The 23,003-nt window shown below is 48.5% G+C and overlaps 1 protein-coding gene across 8 annotated transcripts; it reads left to right on the forward strand.

Annotated features, from left to right (window-relative positions):
* The first annotated feature begins 1,011 nt into the window (after nucleotides 1-1,011).
* AGFG2 (ArfGAP with FG repeats 2) lies at nucleotides 1,012-21,666 on the forward strand. 8 transcript variants are annotated; one of them, XM_073215124.1, is made up of 13 exons: nucleotides 1,012-1,036; nucleotides 9,428-9,521; nucleotides 10,327-10,442; nucleotides 11,529-11,682; nucleotides 12,272-12,437; nucleotides 13,069-13,194; nucleotides 13,864-13,896; nucleotides 18,091-18,208; nucleotides 18,395-18,477; nucleotides 18,677-18,760; nucleotides 19,681-19,809; nucleotides 20,154-20,239; nucleotides 20,547-21,666. In XM_073215124.1, exons 2-13 carry the CDS (start codon nucleotides 9,468-9,470, stop codon nucleotides 20,604-20,606), a joined length of 1,209 nt encoding a protein of 402 aa, XP_073071225.1. In that variant the 5' UTR covers nucleotides 1,012-1,036; nucleotides 9,428-9,467; the 3' UTR covers nucleotides 20,607-21,666. The 8 variants fall into 8 exon arrangements, 5 of the variants coding, with proteins under 5 accessions (XP_073071225.1, XP_017535430.2, XP_017535429.1 ...); XM_017679940.3 differs by lacking the exon at nucleotides 1,012-1,036 and adding an exon at nucleotides 1,059-1,462; XM_037011816.2 differs by lacking the exon at nucleotides 1,012-1,036 and adding an exon at nucleotides 2,504-2,613.
* The last annotated feature ends 1,337 nt before the right edge of the window (nucleotides 21,667-23,003 follow it).

A 23,003-nucleotide genomic window follows, 5' to 3' on the forward strand; every position in this document is an offset into this window, starting at 1 on the left:
CCACATTCCCCTCACTCACCACCCTCCAGTCATTCTGGCTTTCTTTTTTGCTACTTCAACACACCACGCTTTTTATGCTTTAGGGCCTTTGCACTTTTCCCTATTCCTGGGTTGCTCCTCAGATCTCTTCATGGCTGTCTCCTTCGTGTTATTCAGGTCTCAGCTTAAATACTGCTGCTTTAGGGATGGCTCCCCTGACCTATCTAAAATACACAAGTCACTCTCTTTATGACACCCTGTTTTAATTCTCTGCATATAGCTTATACTAACTGATGATTCTCTAATTTGTTTATTGTCTACCTCCCCCTATTAGAGTATAAGCTGCTTGAGGATAGGAATTTTGATTGGTAAGTTCACTGCTGTACTCGAAATGTCTAAAACAGTACATGAAACCTAGTCAAATGCGTTGTCAATTACTACTCCACGAATAACGTAGTGGTTAAAAGTGGGGATTCTAAGATGACCGACATCAGAATCCTGGCTGGGCCACATACCAGTTGTGTGACATACTGCAAATTGTACAACCTAAGACTTTGAGATTTCCTATGGCATTGGGTAAATGAAATAGCATTTCTAAAGTGCTCCCTCTCCTCCCTTCATCTAAGGGCTCCGTTCTTCTTTCAGCCCATCCCCATGGCCCCCCACATGGCCACTTCTCTTCTGCACTGCGTGCCTCCCTGCAGTCTAGCTGAAACTAATGCCTTTGAAATTTGGCGGGAACTTACGTCATCAGTAGGGAGGATCAGAGGTGCGCACGCGCGAGACACCTAGAGTTTCTGGCGCACTAACTTTGCAGCCTCGACAGCAAATCGGATTTAGTGTCGGAGACCGAATTGCGAAGACTCACCAATCGAGTCTGGGAGGCGGGCCGCCGTGGAGGCAGTGGCGAGAGGGGGCGGGGACAAGGGGAGCGCACTCAACAGTTCTCAAGGCCGGGGTCTCTGCGAGCCAATGGGAGAGGTCTGCGGCCTGAAGGCAGCGGGAAGTGGCCTTGGCGGATCCCGCAACCCGGCCGTCCCCTGTCGGGCTAATCAGTGTGAGGAGGCGGGAGGATGCTAGCCAATCAGCGTGCACGATAGGCGAAGCAGGGGGTTGAGGAGTCCTGCGCGGACGCTCCCGGCTCCCGAGCTTCTGTCAGGGGAGTCGGGCGTGTGGAGGCGGCTGAGGAGGCGAGAGGGCAGCAGTTGGGTGTACAGGCGATTGCTGACCTGCGGGGAGGAGATCCAAAGGAGTGGGCAACCATGGTGATGGCGGCGAAGAAGGGCCCAGGCCCGGGTGGCGGGGTCGGCGGGGGAAAGGCGGAGGCGGAGGCGGCCTCGGAAGTGTGGTGTCGCCGGGTGCGGGAGCTGGGCGGCTGCAGCCAGGCCGGGAACCGCCACTGCTTCGAGTGCGCCCAGCGCGGGGTCACCTACGTGGATATCACTGTGGGCAGCTTCGTCTGCACCACCTGCTCCGGCCTCCTGTGAGTGGACCGGCGTGGGGAGGACCGGGAAGGAGCGGCGGGGAGTCCGCGATAGGACAACGGGGACCGGAGGCGAAGGAACAGAGCCGAAGTGGGGGGGCGGCGGAGAGGCCTGGGGATGCGCCGGTTGCGCTCAGAGGGTCGTGTGCTGCAGAAGTGTCTTGCAGAAGGGAAAGAGGCAGGGGAGACAAGACACGATTGGAATAGCGTTGCAGGGGAAAGACGGACACCGGAGAGGAAAGGAGAAACTCCCTCAGGAAGGCGAAGCTAACCGAAAGTGGGGAGAAAATGGGAAGAATTGAAAGAAACCGGAGGCAGGGGGGTTAGAGAGTTAAAGGGCCAGAGAATTACATACACTTTGAAAGGGAACCTCATGTAAGTGGAGGGCAAAAAGGGAAGAGGTAGGGCAAGCTGGGCTCAAGATAAAGAAGTACCTTTCTTCCTTCTGGCTTGTGCCCGTTATGGAGTATGAGATAGAGAAACCAATTTAAAATAGGTAAGTTATCCCAGGTTGACAGCATAGAAATAGTGGCGGTAAGGAGCCACATTCCAGTGTTCAGGTGCAAGTCCCAATTTTGCAGGCCTTTGGGATGCTACCCAGAGGTAGGTTTTTTATAAATCTAAGCGATGCGCTGACAGGTAGCCCTATTAGAGAGCTTAACTTTTCCAGAGGTTTGGGGATCTGGATGAGCTATCCTTAGGTGTAATCTTTAAGCTCAGTTGCCATGGCTTGATCATCGTAGTAGCATCCCTCAAATCTTTCTAAATTTGGGGGGTTTTTGTTGTGTAACCTGCAATGCTGCACTTGGCCCTGGCAGTGTATTTTGTCATGCCTGAGCTAATTTAGAGCTGCAGTTCTGGCCCAGATTTCTGGTTATATAGTAAGGTTCTTTTTCCCCTTAGGGAATTATTTGATTAAAATGCATGATTAACATTAGATACCAAGCCTCTATCTCTGTTTTTTACAAGTTTATCAAGGGATTCATTTTAATTTTTTTTTAGTGTTGTTTTAATACACTGGTTTGGTTGGTTGGTTGGTTTCATTTTTAACAAGGCATGCTTTCTTTGTTTCTTCTTCTTACACCTTTAGGAGCTGAGGAGGGAGCAGTATTGTTCTTGCATGACAGATGGAAGAACAGAAGCAAAGAGAGGTTTAGTAATTTACCCAGTGCCATGTGGGGGTTGCTGTTTTCAGTATTTGTTGTTGTTTATTAGTTATGATCATGACAGACCAGAAATGAGGATCCAGGTTTCCTAAGATACAGCTTAGGACTATTTCTCTATTTGGTTTTTACCCCCTTTGCCAAACTTCTATGTTCTGATCAGCCCCACTTTTGTGTTGTGAGGATGGACTTTTAAGTAAAAGCCACTGTGGCTCTTGGGACAATGATTTAGAACCTAAACAGGAATGTGTCAAAAGTTGAGATAGAGACTCAAATGCAGCAGAAGGATAGAGACTTGAAACTGGAACAAGTACTCTAAGGAGAAAAAGCACAAAGTTTATTACAATGTGAAAGAGAAAGAGCAGTTCCCTCAAGATCCTGTTATGAAAAAGATAATCTGATTGTAGAGTCTGAAAAGTAGTAAGGGGAGGCAGGGGGATAAAATTAATGGTAGATGAGAGTCTAGATCCTAGAACAAAATGTTAGGAAGCAATGTTAATTCATTCTCATGGTTAGCTGTGTCAGCATGGAAGGTAAAATGCTGAATAAATGGGAAGTGCTGGCATCATTATTATTTTATAGATCTTGATTGAAAGTATCCCATATATAACATTTCCCCTGTATAATGAATATCCCCCAATCAGGACAGAAGGAGGGCCAAGGGATCTGGGACATGTTAAAAATCTGGTTTCTTTTGCTGGAAAAGTTAACTCCTTAAATGTCAGTGCATAATTTGCAGAACTTTACTGCTTTTCTTCCCCTTTGGTCATTATTGTTCATCTCATTAATGAGAAGTCAAATACCTGTGATCTGGATGGACACTGGGTGGAAGTGACCATGGCCTATGTATTGATTAGCTTAATAGAGAAGTACCCCAAGAGGCCTAGCTTTGTTTGGGGTTTAGGTAGCTCAAACTTGGGGCTTAGCTCCTTAGAAACTTAAGTTCCCATGGGACCAAATAAGAGTACTCTAATCAGCCTTTTGTTTGGTTTCAAGAGTCTAGAGAGGACATTTTTGCTTAGTAGTTTGGTAGAGCCTAATGAGAATCAGGGAATGATTCTTGAGGTGGTAGACTTTAGGGAACACATTTTGGTGGTGGGAAATGAGAAGGTTCTCTGTTTGCAGGAAGTGAGAACAGAGTGAAGGATCCAAAGGCCAAGCCAATAAATGAAGCTGAACTGAAGGCATGTTGAGATTATAAGGAGAGAAATAGCAGAAGAAACTCTACAAGAAAGCTGTAGTGTCCCTGGCTGTGGCTGTCTACCTGGATTTTTGTGGCACTTCTTACTTGCTACTGGAGTTCTAGTTAGTATGAACTCAGGCAATGTGTAGGAACCTTTTAAGGGGGTCAGAAAGTTTTACCTGTGTGCTCTGATACACTGCAGGGAGGGCTAGGAGCTGGCCAGTGGGCCGTAATAAACAGAATGTGTGCAGTTTATTGTGGGCTGCAGAGTGAGGGGGGAGCACACACAATCCCACAGGCCATGGAGGGGCATGGCTTCATGGTAACACATAGGCCACTTAAAATCTGAAATCCACATAGTTAATTGCCCGTAGATTAGGATTTTGTGGTACTGGGAAGTGAAAATTGTGGCAAGTCAAGAGCCTGCACATTGATTCAGTCAGACAACAAATATTTATTTAGTGCCTGTCAAGCCCCAGACACTGTTTTAAGCACTGGAGATAATGGTAGTGCACAAATTGACAAAGGTACCCATCTTCATGTAGCTTACATCCTAGTGGAGGTACTAGAACTCTAAGTAAATCATTAAATATATAATTGCAAGTAGTGATAAGTGCTATGAAGTAAAATAAAGGTCAACATAGTCTGGAGAGTGTTGGGAGCATGTATTGAGGTATGATGATAACAGAAGAAATACTCTTTGTTAAAATGAAGAGGATTTCGAGAAAGGAAATGAAAGTACCACATTTCATGTTGTAGCCAGAGAAAAGGGATTGGCTTTATTTGGTGAGCTAGTTCTCTGCAGAGTGTGTTACAAGTATGGCTACCTCTTAGGGATATGGAGTGTTCTGGGAGCAGTGAGCAGAAATACTAAAGTTCCCAGCTGGCCAGATTGGCTAAAGTTGACTGTTACAGCCAAAGTCGAATTTCCCAAGATTTGAAGAAAAATTCAGATTTTAATACTGGTGGGTGGGTATGACTATTCCTTCATCTCTGCATGTGTGAGTTCATTCTCACTTTCTTTAAAAATGAGAAATATTTTCTCAGCTGTAGCAAAACCCACAGTGTTGGTGTGAGGGCCTGAGAGAGAGGCTTTGAGTTTCTGCCATTTCTAAATTTACATACATGCAGCCACCGTTGTAGGCTCCAAACTTGACCTAGTTTTATTCATTTGGTTTTCTTCCAACACCTAATTTCCTTAACCTGGATATAGATCCTTTTACTTTCCTCAACATGTACATATGCTTGTTTAGTTTTGATTTCTGACTCTTCAAATAGAGGATGAATCTGCCATTTAAAGCTAAGATGGGGTAAAGATTGCTGCTAAAGTGGATTTATTTCCAAAGCAATACTTTCAGTGTTCTTTCTTGTTCTGATTGCCTGGGCACCTCAATGGAGAAGCCACTTTGCTTCAAAAAGAAAATAGATCTTGAGGCCTGAGATCTCATTGACATCAGGGATGGGCACGACCTTTGACACCCAGTTTTTTTTCCCAGCAAATTACATGATGTGCTTCAGGGACCCAGCTGTTTGGGTCCGTCATCTTTCAGGTCTTAGTAGTGGATACTTGTCTCTCCAATAATGGGAATACATCAGGATTAAGGTAGAGCTCTGGGCTGGGTGTTAAATAGATGTGCTTGACAGTTCTTTATTTATGACAGCATAAGGAGGGTTAGTGACAAGTTCTTACCCTCCTTGTGCCTACTAGTGGTTCCTAGTTGAAGCATTTACCTCCATGGAAGGACGGGTGTAGTGTGTTGCTTAATAATTCAGTACTTTTCCATCTTTCTGCGAGAGGTAGACATGTACCTTGACCCTGTTTTAGTCCCATCCCACCACCCCCTCCCACCTCACTTTCCTATTTACCTCTGCTGGGCAGAGGTTGACAGAGTCTCACTAAATCACAGATTTAAGCACTTTATTGTAAGGGCCCATGGACAGCTTGAAAAGGAAGTAATAAATTACCAAAGGGTTGAGAAGAAGAGGAAAAAATATAAAAGATTGGGCCTAAAGAGGAGGGCAGCTGGTAATATCCTAGTTCTGCATGGCTCCACATGAGAGGACAGCTGTTTATCATTATCACTGAGAAGAACTATAGGAAATAGGTTGAGCAGGGAAATTTAGATTAGGAAGAAGTTTCCCCAAATTAGTGAAAATGATCCTGGAGTAGGGTGATAGGAGAACCTTCCTATTAGGGACTAGTAAGAATCTCTAATAGGGACTCTTTGGTGATATTTGGGTCCTTGGTTAAGCTAAATTGGTTTAGCTGAACCCTGCTTAGAGACAGAGAAGTGGAATCCCAGGAGCAGAGAAACACAATCTGGGGTATATGAATGAGCACAAATATTCAGAGGTAAGGAATTCCCAAGTCCAAATCTGGCACACACGAAAAAGGACTTGGGTGCTGGGTGAAACTGTTTTTTTCCATTGTTGACCTGGCAGAAGCTTCTTATCTGAGCAGCTAAGCAGGTTTGAGGCTTTTACAAAGCAAGATAGGAGCAAAATATGGGCCAGTTTGAAGGTGAGGACCACAGAAGAAAAGGTATGGTATTTGTACAAATAGCAGTGTGCTTCATGGAATCAAAGGGAGGGGAGAGAGGCAAAGAGAATTGGGCCGACTTTAGGATCTCTGCAAGTCACTTCACTTGCCAAGTAGTTCAGAGTACTTCAGAGAGTGATTTAGAGCACTTCAAACGCCCTTTAGTTGCCCTGTGAAAAAGAAACAAGTAGAAAAAGACATAATGACCGGACTGAAGGCGTGAGTTCTCAGTGTAATGTACTCGCTTGCAATTGGAAAACTGCCTGTATTCTGGGCAAATCCATTTACCTCTATTTCTCCAGCACCACCTCATTAGAAATAACAGAATAGATTTGCTGTCAAAACTGAACAGCAGTGCCTCCTTCTAGCTCTCACTTCTTCTTTTGGGGAGAACTTGAGAGTGAAGCTGGGGAGACTGGATACAAGTTAGAGAGTTGGCCCTGTTTCATCCCAGGTGCCACTCATGTCTGGCCCATGGCATGAACCTGGTCTGTACCCAGTGGAATACAGCTCTGCTAGATAGACCCTTTGATTTCAGCTACTGGGAGGAGAGGGGTTCTTGTTTCTGAATTCAGCCAGCAATGGCCTCGCTGTGATTTAGGAACAAATGTTCTGACTCACAGGCCCTGTAACCAGGCCCTCTTTCTTGGCTGCGGAGTGTTGTCTACTAGAGAATTCTCCCTGCCCCCAAACTGTGGCTCTGGTTATACATAATCCAGCCTACAGACATCCAGGTCAGAGCAATGCTTTTTGTACTCTGCTGTGGAAACATCCTGTTCCATCAGATTTATTTGGCCCAAAACACCAAAATTACTTATTTTCTCTGCCTTCCCTCCAACCTGTCCCCCTCCTAAAAACAAACCCCTCCAGTCCAAGTTCAGTCACAGGAAGTTTTGTTGTTTTAAGCCTCGCTCAGACTGATTTGTAGTCAAGTCCCTCCCCCGCGCTCTTCAAGGAAGTGCACCTCCCTGTTTATACTTTGTAAACAGTTCCTGATTGTCCTTTCAGGAAATGTCAATGACCTTTTTGTGATAGGCTTAGAATTTGTTTTTCTAATGTTAATATAATACGTTTCACTTTTCCCGTGACCATTTCTATTCCTTCCCCTCCTGCTGCATCCTGGTGCCACATTCCCCCTGATCCTTCTGTGTGTACCTAAATGGCGTCCTACTGTGTTGAGAAGTACCCTTGTCCAGGCTGCCTGGGTCCTTCTTAGAAGCAAGCACCTGGCGATTGAGGACTACGTCCTATAATTTCTGTATCCCTCAAAATGCCTACCACAGTGAATTTTGGCCAAGTAAATATTTGTTAGTGGGAGAGAGGGAGGAATCATAGGGACAGAGAGGTCTGCTCTGGTATTCTGAGGGGAAAGGGCCTAGTGGTGAAGGTGAGAAAGGGTAAGGGAAGTAGAAAAGCAGGCTGTCTGGACTTAAAAAGGAAACAAAACCATGCCAGTAGTAAGAGAGGCTTTAGGAGAGAAAACTGGAGTGTCTCTGAAATGTGATCAGAAGAGAATCTTCAGGGCAGATCAAGTGTTAGAGCTGTTGTTCGACAGCTAGTAACAAAGCCTTACTCTTGGTTTTCTCTGCTCTTACCTTTCTTTGGGGCATCAGTCCTCTTTAATATTGCTTGTCTTTTAAAAGGGGATTTTGAGACCCTTTACTTAAAAGTCTAGGAGCAGAACTGCTGAAAACGCCCTCAGTTGTAGCCTTCAGTGTTGTGTTGTTAGAATCCTGTAATCTTTTTTTATTTGAAAAGGCTGCCGCCCACCTCTGTTCCCTCTGTTCTGTGTCACCTGTGCCCCCTGCCCAGCCCTGCTGCCTTTGCCTCCTTGAACACGTATGCCCTTCTTCCAGACTTGGCAGGAGCACTTTTATCCTGTGTGTGCATCTGTAGGTGTGCATGTGTGTTTTCCTTACCTTTCTCTAGGATTTCCCCTTGGCAAATTTATCTCTCTCTTCCTTCTCCCTTTGCTGTCCTGGAGGTATCTACCAGGACCCTAGGCTAGAGTTACTTTTATTTTCACATCTTGATTTGCCCTTTTTTTCCAGGGAAGCAAAAGTCTGAAGAGGCTTCATCAGTTGTGGCTCTTCTACCTGCCATGTGCCTATGGTCTTTCCCTCCTGGTCCCAGAGTCTAGTTTGTTTATTTTGGTTCAGCCAGTTTTGTCTTAATCTGATGAGGACAGTTGGTCTCGACCATAGTAAAACTGAAGGTGTAAGGACAGGGGACCCTGGTTTAGCCCGAGTTTACCCTCAGAACACTTGGGAGGGCAGTTGAGTGTGGGCAAGAAAGCCTCTTTCTCTGCTGTAATCCCCACAGGGCTTCTGTGGGCAGAACGAGACTCCCAGGGAGTTAATGGAACACACAGAACTAGCACAATGGCGTCGTCGATATGTGTTCCTGATGCATGACAATCTCATATCTCACGGTTGAACATGACTTCCTCTTGCTTCATTAAAAGGTCTAGAAATGCACAAGTCTGCAAACTTCTTTTCCCAGAGATCTCGTCCTGAAATAGAGGGACCCTCTCCATCCTTATCACCACCGAGAGGAGAGGCAGCCGCTTAGGGGCTCTGTTATTTGTCTCCAGATCTTATCTGTGTTAGTATTATCAGGAATAGTCGTGGGCCTTCATTTTTGCCTTCTCTCATGCTTGAGGGATTTGTGTCTGTGTGGGTTCTGGGACCTTGAAGATGTGTGTAGATACAAAACAATGATAAACTGGGAAATGGGAAATGGTCACATGTTTAAGTTCCCAGAAGTAACCCCTCAGCCTGCTGGCTGAGTGCTAAACTGCTGGGGTCTGAGCCAAGGGAGATGAGGCTTCTGGATGGGTGGGCTCTGCCCTCCTCTCCAGAGTGACTGCGATCACAGTATGTTGCTGACTCTATGGTCCCCATGTCTCATTTCACGCCTCCAAAACATCCTTGCCTCCCTTCTTTTCTTGAATTAGGAGGCAGCTTCCATCAGGGAGTGCTACTGATTTCCTCCCCCTCCTGCTCCTCCCCCTCCTCCAGTAAGCAGCCCTACCAGGCTAACTGCCTCTTACATCTCCTTCTTTCTATTGTCTCCCGCAGGAGAGGCCTGAACCCCCCTCATCGAGTCAAGTCCATCTCCATGACAACCTTCACTGAGCCTGAAGTAGTATTCCTACAATCCCGAGGAAATGAGGTGAGCTGCCACTGACAGAATGGTTAGTTTTATAGGCCTGTACTCGCCCATGGAGCTTTGCCTCAAGATTGTAGAAAGACCCTACCATTTACTTTTTTGGTCAAGTTTCTGTTATTTTTTAGTATGTAAGATGTCTTATGTATATTTGTATATTTACAGAATCTTAATGATACAAACTGTGGTATGTCTAGGCCTCTTGGAGGAATCAGGGCAAGGAGTAGGATCTCTGTCGTGGTGGCCCCTGGGCACTTAAGGGGGAAATAGCCAGAGCTGCACATGGACAGGCATTCATAGGTGACTGGGCCGGCCCCTCTGACTAAGATCTCCTGAGCCCATTCTGCTGACTCGAGTCTCAGCAGTTCGTTTTTCAGTCCATATCTTTTACTTGAAAGTGAGTTAAACCCCTTCCCCAGCTGTCTCCTGGTGTGCAGATGCTATCCTTGGTGTTACTCCCAGCTTATAGGTGCACATGAGGGCCTCCAGAGGGTGGTTCTTGAAGCCACGACTCTGAAAATTATCCCACCCCCATCCAAATTTAGTACCCCATAACTCATGGCCCTCTTTTCTTCTACAGATGTGTCACAATATGTAATTATAAACCTATTTTTATTTATGTAAAGTATGACTTCCTGTAAGGTGATCAGTCCTGTAAGAACAGGGATTATGTCTGTTCTGTAGGTGTATCCAGATCCCCCACTGTGTCCATGCTCAATAAATGTTCATCAGTGAGTACACTGGAAGTGATACCCTTCCCATTTCGTACTTTCTGCCCCAACTCCTCAGTCACCTGACTCCATTCCTTTAGGTTTGCAGAAAAATTTGGCTGGGTCTTTTTGATGCTCGAACATCTTTGATACCAGATTCCAGGGATCCTCAGAAGGTGAAGGAGTTTCTGCAGGAAAAATATGAGAAGAAGAGATGGTAAGGAGAAGGAAAGAGATTACTATGGAGGCTTGTGTCCAAGACGTACTTCATCTGACCTCCAGTTTCCAGAGTTGAATTGAGGCTTCTCTCAAAGGCTAGACTTGGGTTGAGTCTGTTCCACTCAGATATAATTAGAGCTGAATTCTGACTTCAAAATAATAAAGCTGCATGAAAGGATAACTCGTTCCCAGTTACTTACCTTGCAGATTTGATGTCCCTTTTGGGAGACAGTAGACTGACTGGGGTGGGGAGCTAGGCCCACAGGAGAGGACTAGTTTTTATAACTCAGTGAGCTCACATCTGGAGAAGGGCAGCTGGATGCACGTGTCCTCCAGCTTTATGCTTGTACCCTATCCTTTCATTTGTGATTGATACGTAGCCAAATAGCATCTCTCTTCTCCCTTGCCTTTTCTCTCCCCAGGTATCACTTCCTGTTGTTTGATCTCTGGGGTGCATGCATGTTGGGGGTGACTGTAGGGTGGAGAAGAGAATGCAGAGAGCAGGCAGGTCGATGTAGATAAAAATGGCATTCCCGTGTCCCTCCTGCAGGTGTCCTCAGGACAAGAAAGACATTTCCAGAGCAGAGCCCTCATCCGCTATAGTGGGAGGGGATTTTATCAGAAGGAGCAGGAGCTGACAGGATAGATTATGAACCCTTAGGAAATGAGGTGGCAGCAACTTTCTATGGGACTGAAAAGTAAATCTGAAAAAAAAAACATAGGAATAAAAAGGGGGACCTTGAGTAGGAAGTTGAAAAATAGGAGGGCCTGCCCATCAGCATTACTTCAGGCGTTATTACTTGAAACCCAGATGGTTTGGCATGTCAGAAAGAGGAGGGAAAGTAGGCACGAGCCAGAGCAAACAACATCCCTGCAGAGAACAATGAGCATCTGACAATAAAGGGGAAGCTCAAGATAGGCAGAACTTTGCTAAGTTGCTAAATTTCCTTTAGTTCAAGAAAGAGAGTCGGGGAAAATAAGAAAGAACTCTGACTGCTATAACCTGTGTTTCCCCAAGCACCTAAGCTGAGCGTGGGCCAAGGTTTTACCCCACTCCTTTCAGCCTGACTATTCTTTCTCAAAGGTATGTGCCCCCAGACCAAGTCAAGGGACTGGCTTATACCAAAGGCAGTGCCTCCACCCCCATGCAGGGCTCCATCCCAGAAGGGAAGCCCCTGCGGACACTTCTGGGTGATTCTGTGCCATCTCTTGCAGCTGCTGCCTCCACTGCCAGCCAGGTAACTCTCAGCTCTGCCCTTCAAGATTATTTGGGGATTTTGGAGACAGGAATATCAGTTTCCTAAATCAGATGCCCTGGATTTAGCAAACAATAATACAGGAAGTGTGAGTTGGTCCTCAGCCCTGCAGTTACCTGTGACTTGCTTCTGTCACCTTGGACTCGTATCTTTTGGGAGAAAGAACCCAACAGGAAGTGGCATTAGGGAAGTTAGAATATAAACTTCAAACCTGATCATTCCTCCAAGGAAACACAAGGGGCAGGGATCCTGCTTAAAGCACCCAGGAAAAATGAGGAGATAACAGCTTCAGGGGGGCGCTTGGGTAACATCCTATAAATCTCAGGGTTACTTTGACTGATGCGCTCTAAAATGTGTGGTTCCGGGAGCTCATGTACTGCGAAGACAGAGGAATTAAGTATGAGAATTAGGAATTAGGTATGAGAAGGGCTAAAGCAACTCTCAGTTGAGGGCCGTTGCTCCCTCTCTCCTCTCTCCTCCTTGCCTGTGCCAGGGCTGCCTGGGGAGCCATGCAGGGGCGTGGGTCATGTCTGGGCTTCCAAGTGCCATATGTAATGCCTTCTTCTCCAAGTCTGTCAGTCAGTCTCAGCCTCGGACATCCCAGCCCCGGAGCTCTCAGCCACCTCCCCACTCCTCTATCAAGAAAGCCAGTACTGACCTGCTGGCTGACATCGGTGGAGACCCCTTTGCTGCTCCCCAGGGGGCACCAGCTTTTGCTGCATTCCCAGCATGTGGGGGTAAGCAAGAACCTTCCTACAACATATGTACCCACAACACAAGGCATTTACCCCTTAGGGTGACCAAGTTTCAATTGGCTCTATCTCTCTTCACACGAATGAATGTGATGGTAATTCTGCGGCACCAAGGCTGGGAGGACTGGGACCCAATGAGTATAGCCGGGATTATGTGAGTTTGACCTGAAAGCCTTACAAATGGGGGCTCCTAGCACTGCTTTGTATTACTAGCTGTCTCAGTTAAAATGGGGGCAGTAGTATTGCCATGTCCTCCATTTCCCAAAGACAGCAATAGCCAATAGAGAGTTGAAGAAAGTGACATCCAGTTTCTTCTTTTCCTTTTCAAGCTCCCTCCCCCATGCACAAAAAGATGTTTTCACATGATTCCGTCCAAACTAGAACCCAACCGAAGTGTGGATGCCTCATGGAGTAGGGAAATGTGGTGGGGCATGGCTTGGAGGCCTCTGAGAACCCCTTCCTCCTGCATGTGTCTGGCTTTCTGCCCAGACCCCTGCCATCTCCTGAAGAGGATCCAAGTATCCCATCAAGTGGCCTTTGGCTTTTAGGATTAATGTGTATTGTAGAGATTACATGGACATTTTATGCATAACCTTTATATCCCCTCCACCTGTAGGCCAGACACCTTCCCATGGGGGCTTTGCCAACTTCGACGCCTTTGGCAGTAGTCCCAGCTCCTCAGCCTTTGGAAGCATTCCTCCAGCTGGCCAAGCCCTGTTCCAGGCCCAGCCTCCACCCACAGGTAAACACTGCCCCACCAGCTTCTTCTCTCGTGCCACTGAACCCAGCTATCCACATCCATCCATCACTTTCATTCACATCTGTACCAACCCAGAGACCTGTGCAAAAGAGACGGGATGACGCGAAGCAATTCAGGAAAGGATGAGAGTAGACTGATTAGATTCTTGTCTGGAAGAGGGGCTCTGTTCTTGCGTTCCGTGTAGGAAAAACGCTGAACAGGCTGCAGGACTTGTGCAGGTTGTGTGCTGGCAGATTTCTGACTAGGAAAAACAGGAGGCCTGAGTCCTAGAACAGTTGAAAATGGACTTGACCTTTTCTCTAAGTGCTCTGATGGTTTGTATTGTGTACTGCCCAAAGGGCAAGGGCTGGGTCAAAGTCCAAGGTCATCTCCAAAAGTCCTCGCCCATCCCTCTTAGAGCAGAACCCCAGAAATTCTTTGTGATGGTGTTTAGCAATTGAAGGAGACCCTAAAGGCCGCCTTCAAGCATTCAGCTGCTCCCTAAGCTCCCAGACATCAGTCTTCATAGCCTTTGGAATGCCCCTCTTTGGACCCAGGGGAGGGCAGCTGGAGTGCTGTAAAGGTGCATGCCGGGGGCAAGCCAGTGACCTACCTTTCTCTCTCTCCCCTCCCCACCTCCCCACCCTCTCCCTTCACCACCCTCACTGCCAGCCAGTTGGATGCTAACTGGAAGTTACCACTTTGGTAAGTTCTCCCAACCCCAGCCTACCCAAGGTAGAAGCCTCGTAAGGTCCTCTGATCCTGGAGTTGTGAGGTCTGCAAGGAACCCTTCACATTCAGCATTTTACCAATGAGGCTGGTCAGCAGTTTCCCAGGTTGCAGCCCGCAGACTGGCAGAGCTCAGCCCAGAGTCCGATTTCCTGACCCGTGTTCTGCCCACGGCCTTCCCACTGTGTGAACTGTCTGCCTGTTTGTGTTTCTGTTTTAATTTTTTTGAATGGGACGAGAAGAGACAGTTTATATTGATAAAAGTTAAAATCCACAAAGAAGTTCTCACATCATGAACATGAAGTAACTGTCAAGGCTAGCCTTGAAATTTGGTAAGCAAAAACAAAACACAATGAAAATCTAACATCTAACAGACGGACAAAGAGAGAGACTATAATAGATTCCTCCACAAGGAATAGATAAGGAGAGACTAAGCAAGGAAGTAGTAGATGATTTGAGTGGTCTACTACTAGACCATTAACAAATTTGACCTAATAAACGTAAGTAGAACTTTTTAACCACAAGACAGACTGTATATAATTTTCAAACATAGAACCCTTTTATAATTTGACCATATACTAGAAAACAAAATCTCCATAAATTCTAACAAATAGAAATTTCATAGATTACTTTCTATGTGATAAAAGATGTCCTAAAGAAAGATGTCCTGAAAGAAACAGTGTTTCATGTCCTTAAAAGTGTGAAACGGAGAAGATAACTAAAACATGGAAAACAGACTAAAAGCTATTGGTCATAATGTGTTTTTTTTTAACTTTTATAAATAAAAAAGAAAGAATACAATAATGGACAAGGGATACAAGCAGATAATACCCAGAAAAAAAATTTAGAAACGTCTTCAACCTAACTGATCAGGGCAAGTGCAAATTAGGGTGAGATAATAATTTTGTATATTCACAAAAATTGTAAAGATTGATAAAGGTCAGCATTGTGTGAAAAATGGGCCCTTTGGTATGCTGTTGGTGAGAATGTAAATTGGTACAGAAATATTCAATTCAGCAAGAGGTACATGTTCCTGGGAATGAAAACACAGAAGGTAACAGCTTATATAAGGTGGTGCTAAATTGGTCCTTCACACAAAAAAGCCAGGTGTTAAAGAAGAGAAGGCAGGTGTTGGCCTCTGGGGCATCCCAGGCTGAACCTGGGATGTCTGGTCATTTCAAAAGGCAGGCAGTCCGCAGCCAACCAGCACTTATGAGGCTCTTGCCACTGCTAAGAGTGTCCTGGTATTATCTCCATGAGGAAGGAAAGATCTACATTTTGCAGTGGAGGAAACTGGCTCAACTTGGCCGAATTGAATGGCTGATGAGCAGTATATCTCATTCACTTTGTCCAGCACACCACGATCATGGCTGTTGCTGGGAATGCGGTAAAGAACCATTGGGTATGAAGTAGGACGATTTTGGTGAGAGGTGGGTATCTCTTCTGACAAGCCCACTTGTATTTTTATATTTCTGAGGGGGAATGTAGAGAGGGAGGTTTCTAGAAACTGCTGTAAGGCACATATACATCCAAATCTAACTAGTGAAGTGAGGCTCTGGAAGTGTATAGGAAGCAAACAAGAGCTCAGGCATTTCTCGCGTGGCCTCCTGTCTGAGAATGCATCAGCTGTGCCCCACTGACCCACCTGAGCGCAGGCCGGCTCTGCCCCCTAGTGTCCACAGGGAGGCACTCAGCCTTGCCTGCAGAGGGAGGAGAGATAGCTCCTCTTCCGAGCCTGGGAGGACTGCAGGCCTGGTCCCCCCTGAGGGCAGCTTCCTGACATGAAAGGCCAGAACGGGACTGAAGAGTCTGACCCAAGTGAGGATGTAGGGCTGCATATACTCGGAAATTCCATGTGCCCAAGTCAGAAAGGCAAGGGAGAGACATGAGAATCAAAGGCTCAACACCACCCTGCTGGCTTTCCAGCCTTCCTTAGGGCCTGTGGATGGGAGAGGATTGAAGATGCAGTGTGCTCAGGGGCATTAGAGTCCTGCACCTGCTCCTCTAGAAAGAAAGGAGAGAGCGTGGCCAAGGAGAGCACTGGCTTGAAGTGCTGGCACTCAGGCAGCAGCCCAGCTTAGGAACCAAGCAGTGGAAGGCACTGGGCATCTGGATTCCCAGCTTCTCCAAGTGGGAGCTGGGTCACCATGGGTTATGGTCAGTGTCTTGCACAGCAAGAGCCCCTTGAAAAAGAGTTTGAATAAACACAGCCCAACCCTTTAGAAAAGAAGCATGGAGACTGTTCCAGCCCAATGATCCCTGGGAAATTACAGTTCTGAGGCCTTCAGACAAAAGCCCAACACTTTACTAACCAGAAACCTGGCTGAGGTTTGAGCGGCAGGGAGCAAGATCTGAGAGCCAGCCTGGCTCTGCTATTCCTTCCTTGCCTTGTGACTTTTTTCCTTTCCCTCCTTCCTCCTCTTATCTCTGAGAAAGAAAAGCATCTTCCTTTGTGAAGGTTACCCCCCACCATCCTTCCCCCTTTACGCAGAGCTTTGTCCCATCGGCTTTCCTACCTCACCTCACCTCCACTTTCCCCAACTCTGCTGGTGCATTCCCTTCCCCAAAGACACGCTGCACGTGGCCCACCCCGCCCACCCAGAGAGGAGCCTGCAGCCTTCACTTGCCTCAGCCTTTATTGTCCTTCAGCTCTTTTACATTTTTTTACACATTTTATAGCATAATATGCATACTGTTCTGCACCTTAATTTTTTTTTAACATAAACAGTCCTGCTAGTACATGAAGAGCTTCCTCCTCCTGTTTTATAGCTACATGATAGTCCAACTTAAGCATATTCCTTAATTTAACCAGTCCCCTACTGATGAGTAGTGGGATGTCCTGGTCTGTTGCTGTGAAACTGTGCTGCATTTAATAGCCCTGTGTGTGTCACATTTTGCACATTTGCAAGTGTTATCTGTAAGAAAATTCCTGGCAGTGGAATTGGTCCAGTAAGGACACGGCTGTTACAGAAATAAACAAAATGATGTCACTACAAATATGTCCAGTACTAGACAGGAAAACAAGATGGTTTCATGAGAGGAAAACCAGGATCGAATGCACAGTGTGGGTCAGGGAAGGGTCACCAGCCAAGGCCATGGGTGGGACTTCTGGTTCAAAGCAGAGGCAAAGAAAGCATGTGAAGAGGCTGGGGTGGAGGGTCAGGGGAGTCTTGTTCGCCTGTGTTTACTGTCTGAGCCATCATCTGGTGTTTCCTTTGAGACCCTGTCTTGCTTCTCACCCTGGAAGTAGTTTCCTAGATTATAGGTTATATATTACCTCACATTTGTGTTACACTTATGCTTTACAGATTCCACAACACTTTCACTTACCTCAGGGGGTCTTTATAGCCCTAATTTAAAGGGAGGTGATTTGCTAGCATCACTGCAGTACCAAGTGGTAGAGCCACAACTGGAATCCGAGTCTTCCCCCTCTACCTGTTCACATATTCATTCAGCACATGGTTCTTGAGCACCGTGGAGTGGCAGGCACTATGCAAAGTGTATTTCCCGTCAGTAGTAATGAGTCTTCCAGTGTGCATAAAATTAAAGCCTTTACTGTCCATAGCCTCATGTTACCCTCACAAGAGCCCAGGGTGGCTGACAGGATCCCACCGGACAGATAACATTCAGACAGATGAAGAGGCTTTCTCTTTCTGACAGGGCCTCGGGCCCCCTCCCATGAGGCCAGATGGTTTGGGATTTCTAGGACTTGGTCCGAGGGCTGTTTGGTAAGCCTCCCATGTGAGGCTTGCGCTCTGTGCTTTTTCTTTGCATCACCTCCAGTGCTGTCCGCACACTCCATGGCTTCTGACCCCAGTCTCTCTACCTGCCCCTTCAGAAGATTTATCCACAAATGGAAATGCTGACTTGAGGAAAGGACAGACTCTTCCATCTCTGAAGGGAGAGATGGAAAGTGTAAGTCAGATGAGAGCAGAAGAGCTGCTCTTCTCTCAGCAGTGAAGCCTCAAGCTCTCAAGAGGCAGAAAGGCCTCAAATTCTCAATGGGAGACAAGGCCTGTGAACTGGGTGATCCCTGGGAAAGGGGCAGCTCGGGGAACTGGCTGGTGCCTCTCATGCCATCACTCTACTCCACATACCACCACCGCCATCTCTCCTGCCTTCCACCCTCTCTCACCCCAGCACTCTCTGTTTTCTTTCCTGATTACCCAGGGAGCAGCCAGATGACACCATTTGGTGCTTCTTTCACACCTGCCAGTCAGCCCAACAGTCTTGCAGATATGGGCAGCTTCCTGGGGCCCAGGGCGCCAGCTGGAAGTATTCCTGGCAGGTAGGTCCAGACGTTGGGGAGTTTGCCTTAGGTCAGGAGAGGCAGCCAGGAAGCCCTGGCCTTGCTTTTCCCAGCCTGCCCAGCTCCTCCTGTCTGGCAGGAAGGGGTTTGCCATCTCCTGTCTCGCCCAGCCTATCTCCTTGGTCCTGGATGACATGCATGCCGACTTCTCTCCCCATACTGCAGCGTCTTTGGGATGGCTGGCCAGGTCCCCACAGTGCAGTCGACCACGACTGGTGGAGGTGGTGGTGCAGGGCTTGCCTTTGGAGGTGAGTCTTCCTGTGAGACCTCGGAGGGTTGGGGAGGAATCCAAGGCCAGGAGGAAACTGGGGACTCTGGACAGGGAAGGGAGTGGGGAGAGGTGCACACCAAGATCTGGAGGAATGCTCAGTGACCACAGTGTCGATCAGATGAGGACAAAAATAACCATCTCCTTTTCTCACCTCTACCCAACTCCACCCTGAGCAGGCTTCACCAACCCCTTCACCACCCCTGCTGTTCACTCCCAGCTGCCTTCCACCAACCCGTTCCAGCCCAATGGCTTGGCCACAGGTAAGCCTCCCAGACCCTGGCCCTGACTCTGTTCAGGGTGCCAGTTCCCCCCGTACCTCTCTCCCATCATGCACACAGCACATGTGCGTGCACACACACCCCATCAGGAAGAGCGACAGGAAGCCTTGGCTGGCCACTGTGACCCTTCAAAAGCTAGTGCCCCTGCTCACTCCATAGCAGCCCAGGCCTGACCTGGCTTCATTTCCAGGACACCTAGTGGGCAAAAAGTAGAAGCACTAAAGTCACAAAAGCAGAATTTCGGAATTAGAAAAAACAGACTATGATACTTTGATTAAAAAAAAAAAAAAGACTGCTACTCATCTGAGTCAGTTCTGAAGGTTTAATGTTGACTCATGTGGCAGTAAGTCTCCTTTGTCCAGCCGTCAACCTTCAGCCCTGCCTGTCCCTGTGTGTGTCCCACCTGAAGCCACAGCCCTGCCCCTGCCTCAGCTCCTCTCACCCTGCCCCTCCCCAGCCTCTTTTCTCTCTCCAAACTTGAGGCCAGGAAGAGAGAATACTAACAGCCAGCCCAGTACTGAGGGCTTCCATTGGCCACGTAGTTTTCACAGCAGTGCAGAGACGGGTACATGCACCGTTTCAGAGATGAGTGAAAGGAGGCACAGAGAGGGCTGATGAGTAGCTTCAGATCAGGCAGTTCACTAGGCAGCAGGGAGCTGACCGCAGTTCTGTGCCAGGTCCCTGCTCATCACCACTCGTCACTGCTGTGTCTTCTGTGCACTGTGGGCACTGGTGTGGCAGGGAGGGAAGCCAACGAGCACCATGGCTCATTCAGGGTACTTCTGCCCTACTTCTGGTTAAGGAAAAACTATCCCATTCCCCGTCCTGGAGGGATTTAGGAACAACTGTCCTCCAGCCTGTCTTCCAGACCTTGCCTGAGCCTCAGGTGCCTTACTCCACAGGGCCTGGCTTTGGGATGAGCAGTGCTGGAACTGGCTTTCCCCAGTCAGTGCCAACTGGCAGGGCCTTTGCCAGCACCTTCCCCCCACCGCTGTTCCCTCCACAGACCTCGGTGGCCCAGCAGCAGAATGGTAAGAGATTTGTTCTGTGTCCCTCTTTCCTGCCCCACTCCAGCCCCAGGGGCTGTGTATGTGTGTGTCTGTGTGTGTACACAGAGGAATGAAGATCTCAGTGTAGGAGAACCACACATCTGAGCAAGTTCCCTTTTGGACCAGTAGGGGGAGCCAGGGAATCAATAGTCTTGCCTGTGTCCTCTGACCCTGCTCCATGCCTGTGCTCCCTAACTTTAGAGGGCCCCTCTTGCTACCAGCCTTTAGGGTATAGGTGGGCCTATGCAGGGGGAGGGGGCGGAGCTGGTCACCCCAGCACAAGGGGCAGGGCACATGGCAGCTGAGTTTTTGCTCTTGCTTCCCAGGCTCTTCCTTCAGCGACTTAGGATCAGCCAAGCTGGGGCAGAGGCCACTGAGCCAGCCAGCTGGCACATCCACCAACCCCTTCATGGTGAGGGCCCAGTGCTGCGTGGTGGGGGGCGTGGCCTTTCATTCTGGGAGTTGGGGACAGAATCTTTTCAGGAGAAGAGGGTGACGTAGGGTGGAACTCCTGCCCCTTCCTTGTGAAGTTCTGCCAGGGGCAAGCAAGTTAGTGAATGGCCCAGTCATAGCACCCAGTCCCGCCCCCTGCCTCTTATGCCACTTTTCACATCCCTCAGAGCAGTAATGTTGAGGGAGAAAAGAATCTTGAACTGCACTCATCAGTGGCCTCCAGCTCTTCTACCCTAATCTAACAATTTGTGGTTGTTTCTTTCCAGACTGGATCCTCCTCAAGCCCTTTTGCCTCCAAACCTCCAACCACCAACCCATTCTTGTAGCACCGTGTCCTGGGGGCCGCGTCCCTGCTCCCTTGCTCTACTCCCTGGGGCTCTGGTGACCACTTGCCTGTGGCATTTCTGTGGGTCTGAGACCAAAAGAGCCCTGTTGTACAGGGTAGGGGGCCTGGGGATGGGTGGGCATCCTAATGCTTTGCTTGGGGCTTGCAGATAACAGGGCAGCTTCTGGATCACTTGCCCGCAAGGCTTCTCCCTCCTTCCCTGCAGTCCCACCCAGGTGGGAGAAGGCCAGCCTGGAGGAGCACTGGTGTTTTATTTCCCATATTATTAATTAGGATGACAGTCTTGCTGCTCTCAGGCCCCCTGCTTACACTGCACTCCCTCCCCTCCCAGCCAGTGGGGCGGAGGAAGCTGTGGGCACAGACTGACTGCCGTCCCCTGGGAACAACTCCCCCTGCCCAACTGTCCAGCGTTGTCCCTTCGTGGACAGAACACAGTGGAGAAAGAAGGGTAAAAGTGGACATGAGGTTCGTTGTTGACAGGCCAGGGGCCAGAGTGCCCTCGGTGCCCCTGACTCAGCCAGCACGCCCTTTTCTCCCCACCCCCACAGGAAAAGGAGGCCCTCTTGTTTTTGCTTCCCTTGCCCCCTCCTTCATCCAGGGTGCTCAGGATGAGTAGTTTTACCTACCTACTTAGACCTGCCCAACTCCTGGCAAGCACTTTAGTTAGCCATGGTGTCATGTTTGGATACCATTGTTTTATATTTATACATAGAATTTTCTAATATAGCCTGTTATATATATATATGCACACACACATACAGATATGCACTTGCAGCCATTGCCCTTCCCAGACAACTTACTACAGGAGGAATGGAATGAATCCCCATCTGTGCCTCTACCAGCAGAGCTGGAACTCCAGAGGGTAGTGGGGAGAGGGCAGTCCCATGTCCCAGAGCCTGGGCATTTCCAGGAAAAGGCTTTGTACTATTGGCTGGTTTTTTTTCTTTTTCCATGTGCCTCCTTCCCCTTCCCTCAAATCTCTGCACCCAAGCTGCTGCAGGCAATGCTGGAAAAGAACTGCCTTTGAAAGAGAAAGGAAATGGCTCTCATGGCCTTGCTTTAGACCAGCTTGAGGGACCTCGCATCAGTCAACATGATGTCTGGGCCAGTGGCAATGCTGCCCTAGCCAAGGATGGGACTCCCCGGATTCAGAACTAGAGTTGGTGTTAGTTAGCAATGGGAGGGCGCCCAGTGGGAGTGGGGTGGCTGCGTTGAGGGGTGTTCCCACTGGGGGGCGGGGTGAAGGAGGTGGTGTGGGGGAGATGGGCGGGGCCTAGCCAGAGTAGACCACGCCCAGGCCGTGCATTCTCAGCCCCTCAAGCTGTTGCCACCTGAGGGTGTTGTGTCAACAGCCCGGAGTCTGGGCCGTTTGTGTGCTGACAAAAACTGCCGCTTGGGTTAAACACCGGATGTGGGAGGGGAGAGGCCCAAGAGTCAGGTGGAGGTTTCTCACCTTTGCCCAGAAACTTTGGCCCATCAGCTCTTTGTTCCTGGGTTTTCTGTGGGTCTCTCCACCCAGTGACCTTTAACAGCAAGAGGTGGGGACATCACTTTGAGGATTTTCCTGGAAATGCCCATCCAGGAGTGGCCTCCCCACCTTTCCAAGGCCGGTAACCAGCCCGTCTAGTATCTGTGGCCCCTTGCCCCTAGCCCCTACCCGCCCGCCTTCTCCTGGGCTTCCCAGTGTGGACCACCATCCCTTCTTCCCTGGGTTTTTTATGCTCTGTCCCTTCTCCCAGCATTTTTCTCTGTCACCCTTGGTTCTAGTTCTGTTCTCCTGCCTCCTGTTTTCCATTCTTTCTGCTGAGAGCCAGGAAGGGGAGGAAGCTGAGATCCACTGTGGTGTTCCAGAAGCAGGAGCCATTTCTTATTTTCCCCAGTGCAGCCCCCCCATCCCCAGCCATTTCCTAGCCAGAAACACTGAGGTCCAGAGGGGAGAGTTCCAGGCCTGGACCTGCGTGCCTCTGACTGTCAGTTTCAGTTGCCCCTGCTGTATCCCGTGACCACCTTACTGCGTGGTGCTGGAGCCCAGGACCTCTCTGCAGTCCCCCTCTTGATTCCAGTCACTGTCTGACATGGACACCAGCCAGGACAGGATGACCAATCAGAGAAGTTACACTGGGTCAGCCTCCAGCCCCAGGGCAGAAACCCCCAGGAGTTCCCCAGGCCCAGGCCAATACAAGGGCTACAGCTTCCTCTCGGCATGGAACAACCAGTGCGGCCCCCATCAGGTCTCCTCTCTCCAGGAGAGCAGCAAAGAATGGAAAAATTCCTGGCCTGGTAGGAAATGTCTAAAGAGGCTGTGTGCCTCCTGCCCCATACCCTAGGGCAGCCCTGCACAGCCCTGCCTGATGGTTACCAATCTGAACCCTCTGTG

Source organism: Manis javanica, chromosome 10, assembly GCF_040802235.1.
Source record: "Manis javanica isolate MJ-LG chromosome 10, MJ_LKY, whole genome shotgun sequence".
In the NCBI taxonomy this organism is placed as follows: Eukaryota; Metazoa; Chordata; class Mammalia; order Pholidota; family Manidae; genus Manis; species Manis javanica.